Source organism: Felis catus, chromosome F1 (assembly GCF_018350175.1).
Source record: "Felis catus isolate Fca126 chromosome F1, F.catus_Fca126_mat1.0, whole genome shotgun sequence".
Taxonomy (NCBI): domain Eukaryota; kingdom Metazoa; phylum Chordata; class Mammalia; order Carnivora; family Felidae; genus Felis; species Felis catus.
Window position 1 is genome coordinate 37076297 of NC_058384.1, and position 18804 is coordinate 37095100.

At 36.9% G+C, this 18804-nt stretch overlaps 1 protein-coding gene across 2 annotated transcripts in view; it reads left to right on the forward strand.

The window, feature by feature from the left end:
- Positions 1 to 18804, forward strand: part of NEK7 (NIMA related kinase 7) — a 158698-nt gene that overhangs the window by 60973 nt on the left and 78921 nt on the right. For both annotated transcript variants that reach the window (XM_023247963.2, XM_023247962.2), the window contains one exon: positions 2317 to 2401. In XM_023247963.2, the coding sequence (XP_023103731.1) occupies positions 2345 to 2401 (57 nt within the window). In that variant the 5' untranslated portion in view covers positions 2317 to 2344. Of the gene's footprint in view, positions 1 to 2316; positions 2402 to 18804 lie in introns of those variants that run through there.

An 18804-nucleotide genomic window follows, 5' to 3' on the forward strand; every position in this document is an offset into this window, starting at 1 on the left:
TATATAATATATATATAATATATATATATACCATCAAAGATAGAGAGAAAGCATTTAACATCTATATAAAATGTTTAAGTTTATTTATTTTGAGAGAGAGAGAGACAGCATGAGTGGGGGAGAGTCAGAAAGAGGAGGAGAGAGGGAATCCCAAGCAGGCTCTTCACTGTCAGCACAGAGCTTGATGTGGGGCTTGAACTCACAAAATCATGAGATCATGACCTGAGCCGAAACCAAGAGTCAGACACTTAACTTCCTGAGCCACCCAGGTATCCCTATATAAAATCTTCTGGCAAAGTAAGAATAGAAGGACACTGTCTCAACCTGATAAATTAAGACATCTAAGAAAAATATACATCTTACATTAATGGCGAAATGTTTTTGCAAGGGAACATATTTTTCTAAGATATGCCACTTTGGCCTATTGATTATTTTAAGCTGGTTATTTTTAAGATACTGCAAATACATGAGAAGCTCCAAAAACCAAGTAGAAGTTACTCCTTTGCATAGATATTTGTGTGTGTGTGTGTGTGTGTATGTATGTGTGTGTATATATATATATATATATATTTATTTATTTATTTATTTATTTATATAAATTTCCATTTGTAAGGGTGTCTCTCTTGCTGTACCAGGAAGGAGGGTTGACCCAGTTTCTAGAAACTTACTAATAGAGAAGGTAATGAGTTAATTCTGTATAACAATCTTACCTTGTCTACTGTGCTTTTCCTCTCATAACCTCTCATAACTGACTCCCAACATCTTTTGTCTTTGCCTAAAGACAGTATTTAAGTTGATGGCTTCGACCATTTCAGGGAGTTGCTTGGTTTTCCTGAGTTGCTCCTATGTATATAGAAGGTATACATGTTAGTAATTTTTTCTCCTGTTATTCTGTCTCATTTCAATTTGATTCTTAGAAAAGCTAGAAGAACCTTGAATGGTTAAGGCAAGTTTTTCCTTCTCAACACTTTTCTCATGATAGGAACAAGAAAAGGATGTCTACTCTTTACTTAGGTTCATCGTACTAGACGTTTTAGCCATTGCAATAAGGCAAGAATAACCAAAAATCTACTTGAACTAATAAGTGAGTTCAGTAAGTTGGCAGTGTGTGTGTGTGTGTGTGTGTGTGTGTGTGTGTGTGTGTGTATCTATGCTTTCATTTGATAAATGGCAAGGATGACAGAGTTGTAGTGTAAAGGGGTGTGGGGTGAAGGATAATCATTGCAGTATATGATTTGGAATCAATTGGATATCCATATGGAAAAAAACTAAATATTATCTTTACATTATGTGATATAAAAATTTAATTAAGGTTGATTATGTATCTAAACATGAAAGATAAAACAATAAAGCTTACATTAGAAACTAATGTATGAAAACCTGGAGTAGAGAAATAATTCTTAAATAGTATACAAAGGTATTAATTATAAAGGAAAAGATGACATTGAAAAGGTTTTAGAAAAGACAAATTATAGAATGGAATGAAACATTTGCAATACAAATGACCCATGTCATGTTTTTTATTGTTTTTTAAAGAGTATAATGACGTGAGGATGTGTTTTAGTTTCTCTGTTAATCCCACTTAAATGGATCCTAGTTTTTTAACATATAAGTTATATTTTCATATAAAATAACACAAGGAACCTAGAAATAGTTGACAGTGTGTAGAATCAGTGTTGTTGGATGGGCCAACAGCTGTGTCTCATTTGTAGTTCAATACTTGAGCCTTGTGCAGTAGGTGACATAGAATTAGTCTTATGTTTACGGAGTTAATGGATGAATGTTTAAAAATTATAAGCAAAGTATGCGTAAAAGAGTAAACAACCTCATGAGGACTAGCCTTTTAAGTTTAAAGCTAAAATTACAGTAAGAATTGTAGTTGGACATACAGAACAAAAACACTAACATTTTAGAATATGAAGATGAGGTGCATTTTAGAATGTATAACATTTACCACATTTATGGAAGCTTGTTATGGTAATTATCTTTGCATATTGGCAAGGGTAAGGGGAAGTCTGTTTGGTCTATATGCTATAATGGAGAAGAGAAAATTTCATCTCACAATATAGAATTTTCTAAGCATATAATACTACTTTGGAGAAATGGACTTAGTTGGGACAGTAAATCTACCACTTGTGTTAGCTAAACAGAGCTTGAATTTGGCAAATGGCAGGTATAAGAGTATGGGGTATGTTCTTGGATACTTTCTGAAACGTTAGCTAAGTCTAATATTTGAATGCAAGCATCAGGAATATGATAAGCAAAACGAGTTGGTAATGATTGCATTATTTAAATTTCAACTTTATATTTTTGCAGAGTTCTAAAGTTCTTATTGCTTCAGACAATGGATGAGCAATCACAAGGAATGCAAGGGCCACCTGTTCCCCAGTTCCAGCCACAGGTAATTTGTTCTAATGAAGGCTGGTGTGTGTGTGTGTGTGTGTGTGTGTGTGTGTGTGTGTGTGTGTACAGAATTACAGTTCCTTTAGGAAATAAAACAGCCCCAAAAATGCTAATTATGAATTTACAAGTTTAGTCAGAATTGTTTATATTTTAAATAGTGTTTTAGAATACTTAGTTCTAATGCACCAACATGTAAAAAAACAAACAAACAAACAAAAAACCCAGCTTTAGATTTTAACTTTAATTGAAGGACCGGTAGGCTTTGTGAGTTAATATTATTAAGCTTAGAGAGAAAAGAACACAAGTGAGGCTGTGCCCAGCTAGTGGGGGTGCCCGTATATGTGGTGCCTGTCTTTGCTTTGGTGGCTGATCCTGCATTATCCACAGCTGCCTTCCATTATTGCTCCTTTTCTCATGTTCTCTGATTCGTGGTGCGTTTCTCCTTTTAGGTGGTTGCTTGTGTTTTCGTAACATAAAATGAAGTGAAAAAATGTTTCATACAAAGCTTGCCATTAAGCCCAATATGTAATGATATGCTTGAAAGAATACACCCCTCTTTGTAGGGCCCAAATCTCACTTTTGCTGTCATTCATAAAAGCTACATTTCTCAGTTTTGTGTTTGAGGCATTCTAGATTCTAGAGTCCAGTCTCAAATTTACTCTGCTAATCTTATCTCAGTTTTGCTTAGATAGTGATTCTGAAATTGTTGGAAGAATCGATGAATATTCTTTCAAATTTCTGTAGTCATATAGGTTGGTGGGACTTGGGTTAAACAGTTACTTGATGACAGTCCTTCCTCAGAGCCTTTCTTATTCTGCTGTGCACTTTAAATTTCCCAGAGGAGGACATGGGTGTAAGTGTTTTTCACACTTATTTAACTATGGGACTTTTTATTATATATTTTTAAGTGCATCTATTGACTTCTCCCAGAATCGGTGTCTGTGAAACACAGTTTCTGTGAAACACAGTTCAGAAAATTTTGCCAGCACTGCCTTTTCTGCCTCTGTGATTTTGTTCCCTTTGCACCCTCATTTTTCTCGCCAATTTTTCAAATCATGCCTGTTTTTTAAGTACCATCTAAAATGCCATTTCTATCATGAAGCTTTTTCTGATTGTAATATCTTCTCTTGAAAACCTGATGATACATTCTTTGTATGTCTTCTGGTATTTCTGACACCGCTGTATTGTTTTATGTGGACATTTTCTTATCTCTGGGGCTACACTCTTGGAGGAAGAGGACTACGCCTTACTTACTTTGGATATGCTGTGGTATTGTACTTCTTCATATGGAGCAGGGCCTCAATAAGAAGATGTCTTTGAAGCCAGTCAGGGACTCCTTCAGATGAAGATGTTTAAATCAGCCCTTTGCCTAACAGAAGTTTACATTGCTTTTCTTTGTTATACTTACCTGAATTCTCGGTATTCAAAAAAGAGACCCTTTACCTTAGAGTCAGGCCGCTATTTTTATTTATTTTTAAGTTTTTATGTAAATTCCAACTAGTTAATATACAGTGTCCAGTATTTTAATTTCAAGATGGTTGTTTTTTAAGATCTGTCTGTATTTTCTGCTATGGTGATAAATTATCAAGCTTGTAATTAGCACCTTCTAACTATCAGGTATACACACGTTAGCGCCGATTTTACACACATAGGCGAACACTATTATCTCATAGTCTTGTTGTTTCTAGTGGAGATGATAAAAGGAGCCCCTCTAAAAATTAGGCAGTTCTTGTTACGATTCTGAAATCCACAGTTTGGAACAGCCCTAAGTTTCAAAGGGGGGAGAAAAAAAGCACTTTCATTTTTGCCTCCCACTGACTCACCGCCGGGAAAGGTCGGAGTGGCAGTAGGAGGCAAAAATGAAAGTAATTATTTTCCTCTGAGACACGAAGCTGCCACACAGCATAAATTTCAAGATTATATATGTGGTTCTGCATCTCTTTTCACACTGTTCCTTTCGCTTATGCCTCCTGCTGCTGCTCCTGTGAGGGTGGACCTCTCTCCCTGTTGGAAACAGGCAAGTGTCATCCCAGGTTCTAGCTGCCTGTGGCAAGTGGGGGAAGGGAGAAGGATTCCTCCCCTCCCCCCCTTCAGACCGATGGTGTGAGATCATGAAAGAAAGATTACCTGACAAGAGCTTATAGGTGTTATTGCTTATTAAATCTTTGAAAAACGTTCCCACTCTTGGTATCATTATTTTAAAGCACTGGGAAAGGACAGTGTCTGCTAGGGGTTGACGACCTTCTTTTGTTTTGTTCCACACCATTGGCCTGAATAAGGGGGGTGATATGGCAACATATGGTTAGCCAAGTGACTTCTTTCACTTTTGTAATGCTAATATCAGTCTGGACATAAACAGAAATCTGGGGAAGTCAGCTTTCTAAGTGTCAAATACCAATTATGCCCTGTTATAATGATGAGTGATGTATATTCCTGGCGTATCTTTCCCTTCCTTGTTCTGAGATGAATACTCTAACCCCACAATACGAATATATGGTCTCATTTTTAGTATAGGAGTTTTTGTTGTTGTTGAAGTTTTAGATTGTGAGATTTATTATCCTTTAAAATGTGCTTTTGCACTACTATGATTCTCTTGAACTTAGAGAAAAATTTTTTCTGTCAGCTTTCATTTTTCCCCTTCCCTTCCTTTCCTTCCTTCTTTCCTTCTTTGATTCCTTCCACTAAAGCCTAGAAGATACTGCAAGGATATTTTAACTAGATTCTAATTTATATATTCTCATTGCTTTAGAACCATTGTTTGTGGAACAATGGATTTAGCTTAATTAAAAAAAATACAGACTGTGTATAAGATGGTGATAGATAAATGGTAAAATGTTTATTTTCTACTATGAGACTAATTTTAAACAATGGAAGTTTACAACTAACATTTTGTGAGTGTTTTGATTTATCATCATTATTTGAAGAGGGCTATGGTACATCCACATTCTTATCATAAATTTAAATACAAAACAATTATAATCAGTATAATACTAACGATTTCTGGTAGTGATTAGAAGGAGAATTAATTTTTTAAATTAATTTATTTATTTTGAGATATAGAGAGAGTGCACTTGCACATGCACGCTAGTGGAGGAGGGGCAGAGAGGGAGAGAATCGCAAGCAGGCTCCCCACTGTCAGCATGCCCCCCAACATGGGGCTCAAACTCATGAACTGTGAGATCATGACCTGAGCCGAAACCAAAAGTTGGATGCTTAACTGACTGAGCCACTCAGGCACCCCAGGAAGAAGATTAATTTTAATTGTAATAATCTTCAGGGCTTAGATTATAATTATTATTTGTAAATTTGTAGATATCTAGTGTTAACGCTTTCGCTACTTGTGAAAGAGGGAAAGTATCCCACATCTGCAGGTAGAAAAATAGACTGTCCTTATTTAGCTTGGAAGGTATGAGAATCTTGCCTTGCTGTTTTCCAATCCAAGCAGAAGGGTAGACTGACCATTCCTTTAAGCTTCATTGCAGCTGAATCCAGAGTCCACTTGTGCTTTCGCATCTCTGTGAAAGGAGTGTGAAGAGGTGAGGTTTGCCTTGTAGCATGTCAGGCTAGTAACCCAGGTGTGTTGTGGGTAGAGCGAAGCAGCCCCCAGTGAACTCTATTGCGTGGATAGGATTTTTGGACATGATAACTGTATTACCTTACCTTCTCTCTCTCTCTCTTTTTATAATTTTTTTTTAAGTTCATTTATTTTGAGAGAGAGAGTATGAATAGAGTAGGGGTAGAGAGAGAAGGAGAGAGAATTCCAAGCAGTCTCTGCACAGAGCCCCACGTGGGTCCTGAACTCATAAACTGTGAGATCACAACCTAAGCTGAGCTCAAGAGTCGGATGCTTAACTGACTGAGCTACCCAGGCGCCCCTCTTCTCTTCTCTTTAACTTATTTTTACAGAATTACTTTCTTTATGAAATAAGGGTCATCATTTAGCTTGCTTCTTTTGATAAATCGATTTTGCCAAGGTACTTGTCATATAGCATTGAGCAGAGCTTTTATTTTGGGGAGTCTTTATACAAGTTTAGATGTAATGGTCTTCTTTTAACAAGTTTAGTTCATTGAATAACTTTATTAATAAAGGTACAGGAGAATGAGCAGCTGCTGTTTTGAGGAAAGAAGACTCTTGCTATACATAGTTGAAGTTCATGAGCATGAACCTCAAGTAACTCTTAATTCTATATCAGCAGCCATATCCTTTTAATGCCTTTGCTTCCCAGTCTCCTCAGTGACTACTTCCTAGTTTTTCTTCCTCAGCCCCCAACACTTTTCCCTCCATCCTCAGTCTCAGCTAATGCCCTTGCTTCCTACTTCACTTAAAAAACAAACAAAAAAAAACAAAAAAACAAAAAAAAAAAGAACGGAAACAATCAGAAGAGAACGCTCACAGACCCCTACCATGGATATCCTCCTCCCAGAATTTGTACTCCTGTGATCTGCCTTTTCCTTTTCAGATGCAGGAGCCACACTGTTCTCAAAGGCCGGTGCTCCCATGAGCACCAGATCCCATCTCCATCCCCTCCTTATTTCAGCTTCCTCTACTGAGTCCTTTCTATTACATACTAAGGTGCTGTTATTCTTTCCATCAAACAACAAACCAAACCAAACAAACTCAAAAAACAGCATTTGAAGTCCTCCCTCTCTCCAGCTGTTGACCTATTTCTCTGCTGCCTTTTATTGCAAAATTCCTAGAAAGATTTATTTGTAGTTTTGTCTCTCCTTTCACTCTCTGAAGTGTACTCCAATTAAGCTTTCTCCCTGACCATGCCACCCTACGCTGCCCTTGCCAGGATCGCACTTCCCATGTTGCTCGGTCCAGCTGTGGGTTCTTCGGCCTCATCTTCCTCACTTACCAGCTGCATTTGGTAGAGTTGGCCATACTTTCTTCTTTGAAGCCTGTTCATTGCTTAGCTTCCAAGAACTTTGTTTTTCTCATGCCTTAGTGGTCTCCTTTGCTGATTTCTCCTCCTCTCCTGAACCTCTTAACAAATCAGGACTCTAACTATGATCTATATGCTATTGACTCTCAGATTTACATCTCAACCCAGACCTCTGTCCTGAATTCCAAACTCTTGTATCCGCTTGCATACTTGACATCAAATTTGCATGTCTGAATTCATGTCTGAATCTGAACTCCAAATATTCCTCCTAAAACTGTTCTCTACAGTCTTCTCTGTCACAATTAGTGGCAAGTCCATCCTTTCAGTTGCTAGGCTAAAGCTTTTAGGGACATTCCTGGCTCCCTCCAATGCCTTGTCTTCTATCTAATCCCATAGGCTTTAAATATATTTAGAACCGGAATACTTCTTACCCTATGTCACCACTCTGGTCAAAGTTAATTTTTCACAGACCTTATTGTGAATGGCTTCCCAGTTGGTCTCTGCTTCTGCCCTTGCCTCCTTTCACTGTACTCTCAACACAGAAGCCATTACAAAAGTATACAAAATTTAAATATAAAATATAACATTGTAGTCAAATCCTGTCCGTTTAAAACCTTCTGGTAGTTTCTCATCAGCTCGTTCATTCATCTTCTTCAAGTACATATTTGAATATCACCTTCTTTGATCATTCAATGAAAATTGAAATTTCACGCCAACCCAGTATGCCTTCACTGCCATATTTTTCTCCGTAGAATTTATAACCTTACTGCTTTTTATTTTGTTCGTTCCCGTTGTTTTCTTAGAGTATAAACTTTATCCCTAGTCTCCAGAATGGTACCCAGAGTGCATAGTCGACATTAAGTAAATGTTTGTTGAAAGAATATAAACTTGGTGTCAAATCAATCAGTTCTCTTTTTAAGCGCCACCTTTTTGAATATGAATATTAAAATATACAAATATCTACAGAATTTCTCTTTCATTGTACAAGTAACCGCCTACACCCCTCATTTCTTACTGAACGCTTTTTTTTTCATCTCCTTATTTTAACTGGAGCGTTATCTCTTTCCCCCATGGACACTGCTTCCCCTGTCACCCTCTCACGTGGAGGCTACTTGTTCTCTAATAACCATACCATAATGATTAGGAGGTAGCAACAGCAGCCTTCTCCATCCACAGTACCTCTTTCTGATCACTACTCCTTTTTCTTGGGGGTAGGAAAGGGTGAAGCCTGCTGTACTGAGGCTTCTGCTCCCTGTCTAAAGGATTGTCACCTTTCTGATAGCTCTTACCTTTTTCTCAGGAGAGCAGGTGATGAGGACATTACCTCTCACATGATTGAAAACCTGACCACCCAGCTTGCTGTCTTACCACCTTCATCCCACTTTTGTCCGGGGTGCTGGTATGGCTTCTACTGTTGGTATCTACCGATTAGTGAGTTCTTAAAATGCACCTACTGTGTGCTAAGTCTTTTGAATACACTGCTTCATTTATTTCTGACAGATAACATACAAAACGTTGTTTTTCACACACTACAAGTAAGGGACTGAGGCTCAGACTAATGAACTGACCCAGGGTTGTCTGACTCCAAGCCAGTGATTCTTTAGCTTTTATGGAGAAAGCTCCTCGTGCATTTCCTGGCTAGTTGGATCCTAATCACCATGACTCTTGATATTTTTCTAGGTACCTCAAGTACCTAGTCTTCAAGATGAAGTGTAGGATGAAGTGTAAGAGACACAGCTAACGTTCCTAAAACACAGAAACGGACACAAAAGTTTAGGCAAAATCAAGTGACAGAGGAATATGTCCCAAATGAAAGAACAGGACAAAATCACAGCAAGAGACCTAAGTAAAATGGAGATAAGTAATGTGCCTGATAGAGAATTTGAGATAATGATCATAAAGCTACTCACTGACTTGAGAAAAGAGTGGAAAACATCAGTGAGATCTTTAATACAGATATAAAAAAGAACCAGTCAGAGATGAAGAACACAATAATTGAAATTAAAAATATACTAGATGGAGTACATAACAGGCTGGAAGAATCAGAAGAATGATTCAGCCACCTGGAGGACAGAGTAATGGAAAGTAATCAAGCTAGCAAGTGAGAGAATAATTATTACGCAAAATGAGAATAGACTTGGGGAACTCAGTGACTAATTCAAGCATGATAACATTCATATTATAGGGATCCCAGAAAAAAGAAGAGAGAGAAAAGGGGGCAGAAAATGTATTTGAAGAAATAATAGCTGAAAACTTCCCAAATTAGGAGAAGGAAACAGAAATTCAGATCCAGGAGGCACAGAGATGTCATTTAGAATAGAAGGAGAGATACAAAGTTCCCAGGCAAACAAAAGTTAGAGGAGTTCATGACCACCAATCCAGCCCTACCAGAAATATTAAAGGGGAGTCTGAGTGGAAAGGAAAGACCTTATGTAAGAGTAAGAAAAATAGGCAGCACAAAACCAGTAGAAATAAGTTTATCTGTAAAAGTTAGTCAAGGGACTCACAAAATAAAAGTAAAGTATGACCCCATATGCCTAAAACATGGGGAGGAGAGACATAAAGAATGGCTTCAAACTTAAGTGACTGTCATCTTTTTTTTTTTTTAATTTTTTTCAACGTTTTTTATTTATTTTTGGGACAGAGAGAGACAGAGCATGAACGGGGGAGGGGCAGAGAGAGAGGGAGACACAGAATCGGAAACAGGCTCCAGGCTCTGAGCCATCAGCCCAGAGCCCGACGCGGGGCTCGAACCCACGGACTGCGAGATCATGACCTGGCTGAAGTCGGACGCTTAACCGACTGCGCCACCCAGGCACCCCTTGACTGTCATCTTAAGATAGGCTTCTTATGCACAAGATGTTATATACATAACTGAATGGTAACCGCAGATCAAAAACCAGTAGTAGATATGGAAAAAATAGAGAAAGGAATCCAAGTATATCACTAAAGAAAGCCATCTTAACTGCACTACTAGAAGAGAGGAAGGGAAGAAAGGAACAGAGAAGATAACACGCACACGCACGCACACACACACACACACACACAAACAAAAAACAAAGAACAAAATGACAACAAATATCTTCTGTCAATAATTACTTTGAATGTAAATGGACTAAGTGCTTTAATCAAAAGACACAGGGTGATGGAATGGATAAAACAAACAAACAAAAAAACAACATAAGACCCATTTATATGCTCCTTACAAGAGATTCACTTCAGACTTAAAGACACATGCAAATTGAAAATGAGGGGATGGAGAAACATTTATCATGCACATTGATGTGAAAGGAAAGCTGGGTAGAAATACATTAGATAAATTGACTTTAAAACAAAGACTATAACAAGAGATGAAGAAGGACAGTCATATAATCATTAAGAGGACAATCACAAAAAGATGTAACAATTGTAAACATTTATGCCCCCAACAAGAGAACACCCAAATAGATAAGATAGTTAATAACAAACATAAAGGAACTAATTGATAGTAATACAATAATAGTAGGGGACTTTTACACACCACTTACATAAATGGACAGATCATCTAAATAGAAAATCAATAAGGAAAGAGTGGCTTTGACACACTGGTCCAGATGTATTTAATAGATATATTCAGAACATTCTCCTGAAAGAGCTGAATACACATTCTTTTCAAATCTATTTGGAACATTCTTAAGAATAGATCACATATTAGGTCACAAAAGAAGTCTCAACAATTTAAAAAAAGATTGAAGTTATACCATGTATCTTTTTTAAAAAAATTTTTAATGTTTATTTTTGAGAGAGAGAGAGAGCGAGCACGAGCAGGGGAAGGGTAAAGAGAGACGGAGACACAGAATCTGAAGCAGGCTTCAGGCTCTGAGCTGTCAGTACAGAACCCGATGTGGGGCTTGAGCTCATGAACCCATGAGATCATGACATGAGCTGAAGTTGAACACTTAACTGACTGAGCCACCCAGGCACCCCATACCATTCATCTTTTCTGACCACAGTTCAATGAAACTAGAAATCAATCAGAAGAAAAAATCTGGAAAGAGCAGAAATACATGGAGGTTAAATAACATGCTACTAACAACTGAATGGGTCAACTGAGAAATCAAGGAGGAAATAAAAAAATACGTGGAGACAAATGAAAATGAAAACACAACAGTCCAAAAAGTTTGGGATGCAGCAAAAGTGGTTGTTAACAGAGGCAAGTTTATACCATTACAGGGTTACTTCAGAAGGCAAGAAAAATTTTAGATAAATAACCTTACACCTAAAGGATCTAGAAAAAGAAGAATAAGCAAAACCCAAATCCAGTAAAAGGAAGGAAGTAATAAAGATAAAGCAGTTATAAATGATATAGAAACTAAAACAAACAACCAAAAAAAAAACAGTAGAACAGATCAATGAAACCATCAGAGCCAGTTCTTGAAATGATCAACAAAATTGATAAACCTCAAGCCAGACTCCTCAAAAAATAAAAAACAACAGCAAGAGAGGACTCAATGAGAAATGGAAGGGAGAAGTAACAACTGACAACACTCAAATACAAAGGATTGTAAGAGAATATTATGAAAAATTCTATGCCAACAAACCGCACAATCTAGAAGAAATCGATAAATTCCTAGAACTTATAACCTACCAAAACAGGAAACAGGAAGAAATAGAAAATTTAAGCAGATCGATTGCTAGCAAAGAAATTGAATCAATAATTGAAAACTCCCAACAAACAAAGCCCAGGACCAAACAGCTTCACTGGTGAATTCTACCAAACATTTAAAGAAGAGTTAATACCTATTCTTCTCAAACTATTCCAAAAAAGTAGAAGGGAAAGGAAAACTTCCAAATTTATTCTATGAGGCCAGCATTACCCTGATTCTAAAACCACATAAGGACACAACAAAAAAAACAGAACTATAGGTCAATATTCTGATAAACATAAATGCAGAATTCTTCAACAACATATTAGAAACCGAAATCCAACAATACATTAAAAAAATAATTCACCACCATCGAGTGGATTTATACCTAGGATGGAAGGGTGGTTCAGTATTTGCAAATCAATCAATGTGACACATCCCATCAATAAGAGAAAGTTTAAAAACTAATGATTTCAATAGATGTAGACAAAGCATTTGACAAGGTACAACATCCATTCATGATAAAAAACCTCAACGAAGCAGATTTATAGGGAAACCAGATAGACCTTTAATAAAGGCCTTATATGAAAAACCCACAGTGAACATCATGCTCGTTGGTGAAAAAGAGAGCTTTTTCCCATAGGTTGGGAACAAGACAACACTCCCACCACTTTTATTCAACAGTCCTTGAAGTCATAGCTCAGCAGTCAGACGAGAAAAGAATGAAGGCCACCCAAATTGGTAAGAAGTAAAGCTTACCATATACAGACGGCATGATATTATATATAGTAAACTTTAAAGATTCCACCAAAAAACTCTTAGAACTGATAAATGAATTCAGTAAGCTCTCAGGATACAAAATTATGTGCAGAAATCCATTGCATTTCTGTACACTAATAATGAGGCGGCAGAAAAGAAATTAAGAAAACAATCCCATTTACAGTTGCACTAAAAATGATAAAGTACATATGAATAATCTTAACCAAAGAGGTGAATGACCTGTACTGTGAAAGTATTAAACATAGATGAAAGAAATTGAAGATGACACCAAGAAATGGAAAAGCATTCCATGTTCATGGATTGGAAGAACAAATATTTTTTTAAATATTTATACTACATCTACAGACTTAATGTAATCTCTATCAAAATACCAATAGCATTTTTCACAGAAGTTTTCACAAACAATCCTAAAATTTGTATGAACCACAAAAGACCTTGAATACCCAAAGAAATCTTGAAAAAAGAAAAACAAAACTGGCAGCATTACTGTTCCAGACTTCAAATCATATTACAAGTATGTAGTAATCAAAACAGTATGGTACGGGCACAAAAATAGACACATGGATCAATGGAAAAGAATAGAAAACCCAGAAATAACTCTCCAGTTATATGGTCAGTTGATCTTCAACAATGGAGGCAAGAACATGCAATTGAAAATAGACAGTGTCTTCAACAAATGGTGCTGAGAAAACTGGACAGCATCATACAGAAGAATGAAACTGTTCAATTTTCTTACACCATACATAAAAATAAAGTCAAAATGGATTAAGGGCCTAAATGTGAGACCTGAAGCTATTAAAATCCTAGAAGAGGCCATAGACAGTAAGTTGTGTAGCAACATTTTTCTAGATATGTCTCCTGAGACTAGGGAAACAAAAGCAAAAATAAACTATTGGGACTGTATCAAAATAAAAACCTGCAAGCAACAGAAACAACCAACAAAAAAATGATTTCACTCATGTGGTTTTTAAGAAACAAAACAAATGAACAAAGGGGAAAAAAAGAGACAAACCAAAAAGCAGACTCTTAACTATGGAGAACAGATGGTTATCAGAGAGGAGGGCAGGTGGGGGATGGGTAGAATAGGTGAAAGGGATTAAGAGTACACTGAACTTGATAAGCGAGTAATATATGAAATCGTTGAACCACCGTATTGTGCATCTGAAAGGAATATAACATTGTTAAGTACACTGGAATTAAAATTCAGTCATAGTATTTACATTTGGGATATCTTTATATTTTGTCTTCCTTTGTATCATTATTATGTGAATATTATGACTTTTTTATATGACTGGTTATGTTTCAAACAGCTTTCTCAGTAAGTATTCATAAAGCAAATATTTCTTATATTTAGAAATTTTGATAAGTACCTCTTTTATCAGCCACATTTATATAGAATAAATTTAATTATGCATCATTTTTTTTTTTCTTTCTTGACTGGATCTCATTAAGTATAGATCAAGGGAATGTAGATCAAGGGAGAACAAGGGGATGGAGGAGGAGTTTCTCAGAGAGTTATGATAGGGTGTCCAATGGAGGGTGTGGGAGATACCCGAAATCACTTCAACACGAACTTCCAGAATCAATAAATGGGAGAGATTGAACAGTGAATTCGATTGCCCAGAGTGAATGTATGAAGGGAGAAGTGAGGACCAAGAATGAACCCTGTGGAATACCAGCATTTATCTGTGGAGTTGCTAGAAGGAAATAGAACGACTGGCTCTCTAGTGTGGTGGTTGAGAGCGTGAGCTCTGAAGACAGTTATTGAAATGAATTCTTGGATCTCCTACTTTCTAGCTATGTGATGGAGACCAAGTTACTTAACATCTATAAACCTTACTCTTTTTATCAATAAATGAGAAGAATAATGTATTTTACTTCATAAAGTTGATTTGGAGCTTTCTTTCAGTATGGTGCTTAGCACGTAGCACTATGATGATGATGACGGTGATGACGATGACCATGACTATGACAGTGGCAATTTCTGCCAATAATTACTCGGCCTGCACATTCCTTTACTCATTGCTTGTTTGTATATCACATTATATCCTTAATTACATTTTTATTGCCTGTCTTCTGCCCAAATTACCTGTCCTTTCACCTTGTTTATCCCAGTAAATGGCATCAAGATCCATCTACACACTCATGCCAAAAATGTATGCTTTATTCTTGATTTCCTTCTGTCCCTCACTTCTCATATTCAGTTCACCAGCAATTCGTTTGTACGTCAAGATCATATCCTGATTCCATCTGCTGTCTGTATCTCACTATAACTCCCAGGTCCAGTCCATTACCTATGTCCACCCTCCCTACTTCCTCTCTAGCTTTACTTCTTCCCTTCCTCTCTGATTCCTTCTCCATGAAGCACTATGAGTTATTTCTGTAAAATGTATAGTGGATCAGAGCACATGCTTCCCACGTAAACCTCAAGCACCTCACCCCTGCTGTCAGAGCACTGTGTGATTTTGTCAGTGCTTACCTCTTGAACGTCTTTCCTTACCATTGTGCCCCTTGTTCTCTGTATTCCAGCTACACTGGCTTTTTCCCTTTTCACACCAAGATCATTCTTAAGACATTTTCTCCAGCTGTTTTTTCTGCTCTTTCCTTCTGGTCTTTTAATTTCAATGTAAATTACTTCATCAGTCAGACTTCAATGTAAAGTCACTTCATCAGTCAGATCATCCCTAAATTACCCAATCTAAGATAACCATCCACTCATTTTCCATTTTATCACTGTATTGTATTTCTCTGCATAGTACTTAAGTACGCAGAATAAATATTAGATACTATCATGTATTTGTTTACTTTTTATTGTTTTGTATTATGTATTTGTATTATTTTGTATTATGTATTTGTCTCCCCTGTTATCCCTATCTCACTTTCTGTCTGTTTCTCTCAGTGAGAGACTTTTCCTTGCCATATTTTATTTTACCAGGTATGGCTGGTGGTGCTCATGGGAGGAGTGGGGAGATGGGAGCCTCTTTGTCATTAATTAACTATTCTGCTCATGATAAGGTGGGGAAGATAGTATTTTTGGTTACATAATTTAGATACAGTAATTATTATGCTAGGTAGTATAACAAATGATGATTAAATGATATAAATACCAGGGTCTTTTAAGTGTTTAACTAGATAATTAGTTATATTTGGTCACTCATTTTTCTTTTGTTATAGTGAATTTCCTCCTTTGATAAAAAGCCAGCTGTAATGATTAATGGTATATTGTTCAAACTGGTACAACTCTCCAACACTTAGTATCTTTAGGAATAGGTTACTCTTGAGATAGTTCAAGAAATCTTCAGGCGATAATTTTTGAATCATTAGATTTTGCCAGCACGTGTGCTATTTTTGTGTGTGTTGTTTTGCTGTTTTTTGTTTTGGTTTTCAATGAGGTTTGTAGAAAGTTTGTAGAAAATAGTATTTGAAAGAATTATATTAAATATCATTAATAGGCTACTCCAGTTTGAGTAATTTGGTGATGAGTAACATCATCTTCAAGATCCTAGCATGAACTTTATTGCTAAACAAAATTGAAGGGGATTTTGAAGTTTTGTTACTCTTAAATTTTAGAGAAATCCAATAATATTCATATAAAATATAAAGTAATTTATTAATTTGAATAATTGGTAATATGAAAACCACCAGTAAGAGATAAATTTTCAATAATAATGAAAACCTTATTAATGGTGTTAAATATAGCTAATACTGGCTTGTATATTAGCCCATTGATAACAATACCATTAGGAATTATCAGGATATAATTTGCTCTCTGAGGAGTTTACCGAGTTCATGCTGTGACTCTTCTAATTTCCCTAGAGAGAATTGTCATACTAATGTTATCCTGAATTATCGTATTGCTCATTAAATGTCCTTGCCTTCAGGGGCACCTGGATGGCTCAGTCAGTTAAGCATCTGACTTCAGATCACGTCATGATCTCACATTTTGTGAGTTCAAGCCCCGTTGCTGGACTCTGTGCTGACAGCTTGGACCCTGGAGCCTGCCTCAGATTCTGTGTCTCCCTCTCTCTCACTGCCCGTCTCTGCTGGTTCTCTCTCTCTCTCTTTCTCTCTCAAAATATAAATAAACATTAAAAAGGTGTCCTTGCCTTCAAATTTAAAGCAAATGAAATCAATTTAGTCTTAGGAAATCTTTGTTTAAAGAGTCTGCTGCACCTGTGAGAATAAGAACCACTGGCACAGCAGAATGAATTTTATTTTAAAAGTTTTATGTGAAGGAAGCAGTAAACACAGACTGACATGTAGAAGTTAATCCCAATTAGTTAGCAAGATCTGGTGTTATGTGATTAGAGTGCATTCAAATCAACAAGAGATGCATTAATAAGAAACCAGAACATTTAAGGTGTTATATAAAGCTTCATTCATTCTCAGATCTGATCTCTTAATTGTTGTCTGCAATTTTGAATATTTATTTTTTGTTTCTGAGATTTCTGGATACTTTTTATATAATATATCATGTTGGTATGTAGATTCAGAAATGTTATGAGGCTAAACAATAATTTACCACAAAAGTATAATATAAATGCTTCCAAGAACAGTTTTAAATATGCCTTAAGAGTTATGGGTGTCTTTTAGTTAGTAATTAAGAGAGAAAATAGTATTGAGAAATAACACATATAGGCTTATAGTTATGTTGTCCATGTTAATTAGTTACGTTTTAGGACTTCTTCCCAACAATTCATCTGTTTGAAAATACTTAGACACAGGGTATGCAGGCTTTATTTCAGTAATTGCAGAAGATACTTTGTGCTGAATTAGCCATGCCCTTTCTGAGTTTTGTTTTGTCATGAAGCCAAGCAGTTTTAAACTCCTGGGGTTTATGGGCTTTGAACCAGTTATTCTCCTCTTTAGTGTGCCTGCGATCTTAAACTTTAAGCATGTTCTAACCAGATAACCAAATTGCAAACATGATTTTATGTATTAAATGCCCTCCCCCCAATAATTATTGAAAGGACATTGGGCAGAATAAACTATATAGTTAGATACACTGTACTGTCACCTAAGTAGCCTTATACCCAAGGGGTTGGGCAATCTTCATTTGTGAATCAGGAGGATAATCCACATGATAAACGAGGTATCCCAGCTGGAAGGCAGAGCCCAGGGCTGGGTGATACTAAGAACTTCCAGTGATTGTGCCCTTGACATTGGGAAGTCTAGCAACAGATACAGCCCTGTTATGAGAATTGGTGGAAAGTTGTCCTGTTGGCACTCTTGGGGAAGGGAAAGTCTTCACTGATATTGACTACTTGTCCTGTGTTTGGGTCTGTCCTAAGTAGTTTATAATCATTATCTCACTCAGACACAATTCTTTAGGTAGTCTTACCCCTCTTTTACAGAAGTAGGAAAAAAGGTTTGGGTAGCTTCCCCAGCTCAGAAAGATACCAAGCATCAGAGCTGGGATTTGAACCCAGGCCTTGCTGATTAACTCCAGAAACTTTGCCTTTTCTTTTCTTTTTTTTTTTTTCTTCTTTTTTTTTTTTAAATGTCTATTTTTGAGAGAGAAACACACACACACACACACACACACACACACACACACACACACACGGCACAAGTGGTGGAGGGGCAGAGAGAGAGAAGGAGACCTAGAATCTGAAATAGGCTCCAGGCTCCGAGCTGTCAGCACAGAGCCTGATGCGGGGCTCGAACTCACTTAACAGAGAGATCATGACCTGAGCTGAAGTCAGATGCTTAACCGACTGAGCCTCCCAAGCGCCCTGTACCTGCCTCTGCCTTTTCTAATGGGCTATATTGGAACTCAGTGGATTCTTTTATAATGCCATTGCCTAGATCAGGCTTCAGAGCAAGATTGATTTGAAGCACAGTGTTTAATGCTTCCCATACCACTCTAACCCAGACCATGGATCATTACTGAAGTTTCCTTTAATAGTAGGATTAAAGGGAATTCTCTGTTTCACCTGTTGGAAAGCTGTAGGAGGCAGAGACAGTTAGTTGCCTTGCCTTGTAGGGCTGAAGTGTTTTCCGATGTACTGTACTGCTCCTGTACATGACTCTGAGTAGAGCCTCTCAATTGTTGTAATCATGCTATATGTGTTTAAAGCCTTTTACATTAAGTTCTTTCAGTTACATTG